The sequence below is a fragment of the Centroberyx affinis genome, unplaced genomic scaffold, assembly GCF_046629955.1.
Source record: "Centroberyx affinis isolate AG114_WGS23_722 - 3 ecotype Tasmania unplaced genomic scaffold, CSIRO-AGI_Caff_v1 ptg003342l_1, whole genome shotgun sequence".
In the NCBI taxonomy this organism is placed as follows: Eukaryota; Metazoa; Chordata; class Actinopteri; order Beryciformes; family Berycidae; genus Centroberyx; species Centroberyx affinis.
In genome coordinates, this window is record NW_027281338.1 from 28,206 (window position 1) to 38,157 (window position 9,952).

At 40.8% G+C, this 9,952-nt stretch overlaps 1 protein-coding gene across 1 annotated transcript; it reads right to left on the bottom strand.

Moving 5' to 3' along the window:
- Positions 1-1,926: 1,926 nt before the first annotated feature.
- Positions 1,927-4,713, bottom strand: LOC139660577 (hepatocyte nuclear factor 3-beta-like). Its single transcript, XM_071538750.1, has 2 exons — positions 4,645-4,713; positions 1,927-3,135 (listed from the first exon to the last, which is right to left on the bottom strand). The coding sequence occupies exons 1-2, from the start codon at positions 4,711-4,713 to the stop codon at positions 1,927-1,929; spliced, it is 1,278 nt and encodes a 425-aa protein (XP_071394851.1).
- Positions 4,714-9,952: the final 5,239 nt, after the last annotated feature.

Here is a 9,952-nt window from a genome sequence, read left to right on the forward strand (position 1 = left end):
TTGTTTTCATTTTGAGTTTTTCCAAATGGTGGATATCTCATTTTGGAACCTAAAACTCTTGAAATGTTTTATGCCAAAAAGTACTTGAGCAAACAAATTGTTGGAGACTATTATTGAAAGAGTACCCTAATGTGTTTTAATTTTGTGCTATCAGTCCTTCTACAGCAGCTGGTACTTATTTAAAATGGTGGATATCATATTTTGGAACCAAAGTCTTCAAACAATAAGAGAAAATGGGGAAAATTGCCTTGAGTTTTACCAGCCTTCTTGTTGAATTTGAACAAATATCTCAACTGTGCTGAAGTTAAAGTGTCATTTTGTCAGCCGAGGACTTGGGTTATACCCAGTAAGAAATACCATCATTCATCTGAATATTGTGCTGTCAATCAGTGTGTGTCAAGATATCATGTATATCTTGGGAATATGCCACATTTTGAAACCAAAGTCTTCAAACATAAAGAAAAAATGGGGAATTGCCTAAAGAGTTTTCCTATCCTCTGTTGAATTTGGACAAATAGCAAACGGTGCTGAATTAAAAGTCTCATTCATCAGTCAAGGACTTCAGTTACCTATAAATCCTCTGAAAATGACCACGTTTTCTTTTCATTTTGTGCTGTCGATCATTGTGTAGAGTATATGCTAATTTTCCATTTTTTAATCATGGGCCTATCACATGATGAAGAAACACATTCTTTTTGTCAGCCAAAGACTTAAGATATAGGCCTACCCAGTAAAAAAAATACCATCATTTATTTGAATTGTGCAATGTTTATCCTTTGGGACACTTTTTGTGTTAGGTGTATATGTTTTTTTTTTTTGTTTTTTTGTTTTTTCAAATGGTAGGCCTACAGTATAAATCACATTTTGGAAGCAAAGTCTTCATCAAATATGAAGGAAAAAGGAGGAAATTTGTCTCCTTGTTAAATTTGAACAAATATCCAAACAGTCCTGAAGAGTCATTTTGTGAGCCAAGGACTTTACCCAGTAAAAAAAATATCTTAATTTATTGGAATTTTGTGCTGTCAGTTCTTTTGTGTCAAGAGTACTGTATATTCTTCTGCTTTTTAAAAAGGTCTGTATACCACATTTTGAACCCAAAGTCTTCCAACATTAAGGAAAAAGGGGGAAATTAAATAGAATTTGACCAGATGCCATCTAAGCAGGTCTGTTATCTAGTCTGTTATCTGCTGCTTAACATCAGTTCTGTCTGGTGTTAAATTGGTTTAAAGGGAAAACATTTAACCTACTCATTCTCTATTGTTCCTTTCCTTATCTACTGACAATGTAATCTGCCTCTCTGACCCTGGAGGTGATAATGAAACCAATTAGTGCAAATGTCGCCCTTTCTTTGTTTTATGTGGAATAAATAGACTGAGAAGATCTTATTATAATTTAAGGATTAATCTAAATATTATTTGACATGTAAGATAGGATAGGCTATGGCCAATAAGCCTCTGTTTTCCCATTAATTTCGTTTATTCTACTGGTAGATAAATTGTATTTGCATCCAAACACAATTTTAGACACTATTTTATTACATTTTAGCAGAGTGCATGCCGTTTAAATTAACTTTGGTGGAGAATTAGGACTAAACAATAACACGTATACATATAGCTAAGATGTATGGCAATATTAGAAAAACACACTCAATTTTTCATATATAAAGATTTTTATCTGCTACATGAATACAAACATGTGGATACACAAATGACTGATGGCTTGTGTGGAAAACAGTATCGCAGTTTGCATGAATCCTTCAGGCCTTGGAGAAAAAATCAAAGCCTTTTAGGGCCTTCTCTCTTCCCGTAGGCTACATTCCTTATACTGAACATGGATTTAAAAGGCATAAAAATAAACCACCGTTACAAATGCACAAATTGTAAGTGTTTTTTTGGCCTCAAAGTGTTCCGGTAAAGTCTGAAAATGTCAAGAGGAGTTCATAATGGGCCGGGAATATACACCGTGGTAGTAGTTGGTGTCGGTGTGAGCGGGATCCAGGCCGGTTTTCGCCGTCACGGACCCCAGAGAGAGAGCACCGGACACCGGACCGCCGTACCCTCCGTACTGCATCACCTGCTCGTAAGTTTTGGCGTCCATTTTGTGGTGCTGCTGCTCCGACATCAGGTTGTTGATGGAGAACGGGTGGTTGAAGGAGTAGTGGTGGTGCTCGGGTTTGAAGTGGGCCGCGTGGTGGGCCTCGTGCAGCAGCAGCGGGTGGTGATGATGATGATGATGATGAGGATGGGTGAACAGGTGCTGGGTCTGCGCGAGCGGGAGGGGAGAGGGAGAGGGGACGCGCACCGGGCTCGCTGCCGCCGCCACCGGAGCCCGCGGTTTCACCTCAGCAGCCCCGGGTCTTTTGGCGTCCTTACCGGAGGAAGGGGTCGAGTGGGGGGAGTCGGTGTCGGAGCCGCTGCCGACCGAGCCGCCCTCCGACCCCGGCTTCCCCCCCGCCGCCTCCGCCTCCTTCCCGTCGAGCCGGTTGTCGCACTTGAACCGTTTTTGCCGCCGGAGGTAGCAGCCGTTCTCAAACATATTCCCCGAGTCCGGGTGGAGGGTCCAGAAGGAGCCTTTCCCCGGTTTGTCCGGTGACCGGGCCACCTTGAGGAAACAGTCGTTAAAGGAGAGCGAGTGTCGGATGGAGTTCTGCCACCGCTGCTGGTTCTGCCGGTAAAACGGGAACAGATCCATGATCCACTGGTAGATCTCGTTTAACGTTAGCATCTTGGTGGCGGACTGCTGTATCGCCATGGTGATGAGGGAGATGTACGAGTACGGCGGCTTGGCGTGCGTGTAGCTCCGCCGGTACGTCTTGGGCTCCCGGGATCGCATACCGGCCTGTCCGTACACCGGGCTCATCACGGCCATGTTACCGTACGGCGGCGGGCTGATGGGGCCCATGCTCGGGGGCAGCGCGGCGCCCATGCCCGCCATCCCGGGTCCCACTCCCATGCCGCCGTGCGCGGCCACGGGGCTCGGCGACATCCCGGCGGACATCCCGGAGTGGTTGACCCCGGCCGGGTTCACGTAGGGCGCGTTCATGTGGCCGGTGGCGGTCATGCCAGGCGCGCTCATGTAGCTGCTCATGGAGTTCATGCCCAGACCGGAGTTCATGTTTCCCACTGAGGTGAAGCACTGAGACAGAACAGGACCGACACGTTATTAAAACATTAACTATGAATAAATCCCTGCATTTATAATATATCGCTTCCAAAATCGAATAAATCTGTCTAAATAATATGAATAAAAATAAAGTAGCCTATGAATAGACTATATTTCTAGGACAATTGGAGAAATGAGCGATGGCTGACAAGATGTGATGGGGCCTATTATTATTTGGTCAATATAAATTAGGCTATTAGAAGTAGGGACTGATAAATATTAAATGATAGTGATAAATTATTAGGCCTAAACAAAACTGACTAGATATTATTATGAAGTCAATATGAGCCTGAATTTTCAGAAAAACTCAGCTCAGAGGTAACAATTGATCCTGGGTGCTCCCTGATGGGATTGAAATCAGTCAGTTTTTACGTGGGCTTTGCTCTCCATTATAATGATAAAAACGACAACATCAAATTTGGATTAATTTAGGCTGATGTGTGATAAGTGACGGTTTATGCCCGTGGGAAAAACATAGGAAGTCAAATTTAGCAGTTTATTATCACACAGGAATGTAGCCTAAACCAATCTAGACTCAATTCAACCACCTATTTGTGGGATGGAGTTGACCCATCTTTTTGCTCTTACAAACTTCTAGAATTGGAAAAAAAAATTGTCATTGAGTCAATATCTTGAAACAAGGGAGAGTAATGTAGGCTAAATAACAAGAAATTGACACTTGTTTCTAGAAATTTCCTCAAACATGATAAACTGCACTGGAATTATCTCAAGAAAATAGCCTACATAAGCATATTAACGTAGCCTAATATTAGGCTAGGTTACATAATATTTTGAGACTGAATAACTTTATGAGAATTTTAACATTTTTGCAGTTAATTTAGTTAAGGGTTTTCAAGGGGGAAGCACCCTACCTATAGGCCAATGCTTTTGTGAAAATAATAGGCTATTGATTTTCGTTCGTAGCCTAATGGTTTGTTTTACGATGATAATTGACCCTGCATGTTTTTATTTGGGCTATCACTATCTCTGGTCATACTGCCTTGAATTACCTGTAGCCTATTTTTCAGGAATCGTACCTGAACTGTTAGTTAAAAAGGCCACTCTTTCTCACTTTTAATGCATTTCAGAAATATAAGTTGCTTAGGGCCATTAAAATGACACCCAATAATAGGTCTATCTTTCATAAATATGGCTCAAAAATCGCCTCTTTGGGCTGAGTGGAAGAAATTAGATGCTAGAGTAGGCTGTAAAGACGAATATGATAAAATTGTGTTACTTGTATGGCTGAAATAATAGTAGCCGAATATGCCCTGTAACGTTAATTCAGAGGTTTTAAAAAGACCAAACCAGGCCAAGTGACAGTCGTTATTTTCCCTCTCTGTCCCTGCGGCCACACAGACAGACAGACAGAGGGAAGAATCCGTCTCAAGTCAATATTTGATCCCAAAGTTAATATTATCTCACGGCTAATACTGAGTTGTATAAACAGCGGAATACAGATATAGCCTAAAGTGGACCGACCTCGGGCTCTCCGTAGTAGCTGCTCCACTCGGGATGGTCGTGGCCCTCCATTTTAACGGCGCTCAGCATTGTGCTCGGTCCAAAACAAAGTCAACCGACTTCACGCCAGAGGGACGACGGGAAAAAAAAAAAAAAGAACAACTGTCCTCACCCGGTAGAGGACCGAGGGTAACGGCACGGTGTCGCCTACGGTTAGCCTATGACCGGGACTGACTCATACCTGCCGTGCGTCCGGGCGGTGAGCAGCTACTGACGGCGGCGGTTGACTGCTGCCGAATGACGTTGGCCGCTGGCTCGCGCTGGTGCGGAGCCAGCATCCAATCCGCGCTCTCCTTCCTTCCTACCGCGAGGGCCCGATTTGAATATTCTGCCCACTCCTCGGCACGAGACTCCCGCCTCGGCCCTCTGGTAGGGACAGCCAACAGTAATGTCATACTTCCCACGTCATAAACATTGATGTGGGCTACATTGCTGAATGGTGACAATTTTACTCAAGTAATTTCGTTACTTTTATCACGTTACACTAAATGATGAGGCTTTACTCTCAGTAATGTTATTACTTTTCCCTCATTACAACCAGTGATGTATTGGATTGTAAGGCGTTATTAGTAATATAGGCTTAATTACGTGGTTATGATCCATTAGGCCACTCTTTCTGTTTTTTCTTTCTGTTATTGTTTTAATGTGATTACGATACCCTAGTTAGGCCTATTATTATAATAAATATTATTGTTATTATTATCATTATTATTAGGCTATTATTATTAACTACTAGCCTACTATTAAGTTGCGTTTTTTGATTGGTTTGTAGTTCATTCTCTTTCTGTTGTTGCATTTTCTTTCAAATAGGCTATTGTTTGCCTTTGCTCTAGTTATTTTTTAATCACTGTTTTATTCTACGTGAAGCACCTTGTAACCTATTACTATTATTATTATTATTATTATTATTAGCCTATTATTCAAGGCTGTTGTTGGGTTTTTTCCAGCTTCTTTGGGCTGTAGCTTCTATTTTTATTATGGTAAATACAAAACAAAAACAAAACGAAAAAACGGCACAGGGCCAAATTAAACAAATAATGTATAATTTATGCCACTTAATAGCCAATTGTGTACTGAGAGCCTACAAACCGTAGAACAATAAAACAATTTACATTTCCCTGTCCGTTGTTCTGAACGGGATCATTGGACCTGACTGAAGCCGTGAGTCCAGCGACAGCCTGCAGGTCCAGAGGAGAAGCTGCCCGCCTGGACGTTTAGTGAGCAGGATCACTGCTAAACATCCATCTAACATTTATTCCCACTTAGTCTTCAAATCAGATTTTTCTTAAAACAGGTGAATCATCTTGCCAGTGAGGTGAGTTAACTCCACTTGTTTCCAGTGTAGTTTTATTTGTTGAATGAATGAATTTTCTACAATACAGTATCATGAAAATGAGAAGAAATCAATGAAGAAAAGACTGAAACAGGTTCACTGCATCAGAAACAAGTGGAATGATCTCTCCTCAGTCAGATATTTTTCCACGTTTTAAGAAAAACAAGATTTGAAGACTCAATATTGTTGAAGTGGGTATTTTTTGCAGTGACAGAGGGACATCATCAACACGCCTATCATAGGGCCTGCGGCAGAAATCTCTTATCTCCAGTTTTTTATGCTTTTATTTAATATTAGGCTACTCCCAGATGAAGAAAAAAGGCCCAAAGTTCGGATCAAGCCTCTGCAGCTCATTATTATCATCATTATTATTATTATTATTATTATTATTATTATTATTATTATTACTAGTAGTAGTAGTAGAAGTGGTAGTCAATATTATCATTGCATCATTAAAAATATGTTACCTTGTGAAGTATAATCTCCAGTTAATGTAGCCTATATGTTATTATATTATCTGGGAATTTATTACATTTTGATAATATATAACAATATCCAGCAACAGCCAGGTTACACTCTTGTTCATTACTATATTATTATTAGTAGAAGTAGTAGTAGGAATTGGAATTGGAAAAAAAACTACAGGAAACAGAATTGGAATTTAGGGTTAGTTAATGAATATCATAACATGTTAAAGATTCCTTTCAGGTGGTATTTGATGCATAACATGCAATCGCAATCAAATACATTCAATCATGATGTGTATGATTTAATGTATCTGATTTGTTGAACTGTCGTTTATCTGATTCATAATGTTTGATTTATAATGTTCGAGACAAACTCTCTTAGAAGTGGAATTTCATGGAATTTAATGGAATTCAGTTCTGTCTCCTGTCATTCCGATTCAGTTCACAGCTGGGAGACTTTCACACTCACACTGCAGGATCTGAGCTGGAGTTTACCAGGCTGCATTCTCACTTCAGCTCATGAATGAAACCCCGACCCGGCCCTGCTGTGGTCTGTGGTCTGTGGTCTGTGGTCTGTGGTCTGTGGTCCGCCTCACTGTGTTTACCTGCTGATGAATCTGAAAGGCCGACAGGACAGACGGCACACAGAGCCCAGGTGAAAGTCGGTCGGTTATTGTACCGGACCACCATGCTCTCTGCACACACACACATATATATATATGCATATATATACCACCGGTACCCCCCCCCACACACACACACACACACACAAACACACACACACAACACCACCCAGACACCCTCCTCCAGTGACTATACATATTTACTATACACATGTTCATTCTGTATATACTATACACCATACTGTTTATACTATATATATACTGTATATATCTTGCATTTCATATCCACTGTTTATACTGTTTATTCTGTTCATACTGTTATTTATCTGTTATTTATCTTAGCACACTCATACTACCCCTTACAGTTTATTCTATTTATATACTTAGCGTATTCATACCATTCTGTTCATACTGTTCATTCTGTTAATACTGTTCATACTGCATATACTATATATATTATTATATACATCTTGCATATTCATATATCTTGCATACTCATATCCACTGTTCATACTGTTGATACTGTTCATACTGTATAACTTATAGCTTATTCTATTTATATATTATACATATGCACATTACATTGCACTGCACTTTTACTGCTTCTTTTGCACTTCTGGTTAGATCCTAAACTGTATTTCGTTGTCTTAGTACTTGTTCTCTGTGCAATGACAATAAAGTTGAATCTAATCTAATCTAATAAAGCCTATGTCATGTCTTTGTAGACGTCAAAGCCCTAAATATTGTCTTTTTGTGGTGCTGTGTATCTCAGCGGGCAGAGCCAGGCACTAATACTGTCAGGCAGGGGAGGGGAGAGAACTGAATTATCCTGATCGATCAGAAGTATGTTACTGGGCTGACATTAGACTTGAGTAGAGGGAAAATTACTGGTGTAAAAATCTACTTAACTAAAAATAAAAAGTAGCTCATTCAAACATTGAAACATTGAATTGTCACACATGACCTTCCCTCTGCAATGCTACAGGATGAGAAGACAGAGTTGAAACTCGGTTATTTCAATAAAAAAATGGCTAGTTATCTATGAAGAAGAAAAATCCAACAAACTACATGGAGGCAGTGATGGAAGGTGCATCGCCAACAGCTGTGTTTAACAGTGTTAAAGTGTTTTAGGAGATTTCTCCTTTCATATCAGTTATTCTTCCACCTCTTGCTCCCCGAGTTCACTGGTGGGAAAACTGCAATGTGGACACATACAGGGAAGCAGGGAGGTGTTGTGGGTAAAAATGAGTTTCATGGGAGTTTCCTGGATCCATGACAAAGCTCCTGCCAGCAAACAACATCAGCATCCGGTCTGTTTGTCGACCCAGAGACCGGCCCCTCCTAGGTCCTCATAAATCGCCCTCCATTTTTACAGGTTCTGACAGCGACCGGTCAAACCACAGTGGAAACTGGCATGGCTGCTCTTTAGATTTACTCCTCATCAGCCTCCAGCTGTTCCAGACAAACATTGCCCTCCCACTTGTAAACCACAGTGTGTCTCCCAGTGGGGGAGCATCGAGGAAAACGTCCTGGTTTCCCTGCTGCTCTCTGCAGCAGATGCCTTCACTGGCTTGTAGATTGGAGTTTTAGTTCCACAAACATTTCTGACAGGCAGAAATAACCTCTGCCTCAGTGGGCGGAGCCAAAGAACAACAGAATTCAATTTAGCTAACTGACAAACTTGAATGGCAAAGAAGGAACTCTGGTCAAAATTTATATAAAAAATATAATGACCATGGCTTCATGCTGTTGGAAGGTCAGCAGCTAGCTAACTAGCTTACCTAGATAGCTACAGGCTAGTATGGCTAGTTTGAACTTGAAGGTCAGCTAGCTAACTAGCTTACCTAGATAGCTATAGGCTAGTATGGCTAGTTTGAACTTGAAGGTCAGCTAGCTAACTAGCTAACCTAGATCAGTGGTTCTCAATGTGGGGTCTGGGGACCACCAGGGGTCCTTGAGGGGGTTCCAGAGGGTCCCCAGCAAATTGGTGAAGTGTTAAACTTCACCATTACTTCATTTACAAGAAGTTAACACACTTAGAGAGTCTAGAAGAATGACTATTGTGGTCTTAGTTTTTGGTTTTAGTTTCACTGTTAACTCTCTACCAATACAGATAGTGATGAAATCCTGGACAATATCACATCTAACAATAAAAATATTCTCAGATTTGGGTCCAAGAGAGAAAATCTAATCAAATGGGGGTCCGTGGCTCTAATGTGGACTAAATTAGGGGTCCTAACTTAGTATGGATAGATTGTATTTTTTCAGTTAGCAGCAGAGCACTAGGCTTCATAATATTAGCTTCCTCCTCTCTTACCTCTTGTCTTTTTCACTGAGCTTCAGTCTGATGTTACTTAACCAGAAAAACTGTGGTTCTTTGGCTCCGCCCACTGAGGTTTAACTCAACCAATCAGATTATTTCTGCCTCCAGAGCAGAGAAATGTTTATAGAACTAAAGCTCCAATCTGCTGATGTGTTTGTACCTCAGGTGAGCAAATATTGTCACTTAGTTAAGGTTTCTATAGATGCCAGCATGCTGAGGAAGCACCAGCAGCTCTGAGGTTCCACATGCTGGGAGTTTAACATGCAGCAGCTGATGGCTGAACTGGGAGTTTAGCCTGATGCCAGAGCATAAAGAGTTTTCTGCCAAAATTACATTTCCAGCATTTGGGGAAAAAAAAGATACCTACTATTACTCTGATCAAAACATATGACGTTAATTTTTCAACACAGCAGGTAACTTAAGTCCTTGATTAAGAAATTGATCAGTTTTACAGATTGTATCATCCATACTTTGGAGATTTGTATTAACTTAAACTCATGATTTTCGAGGCATAGGAGTAAAC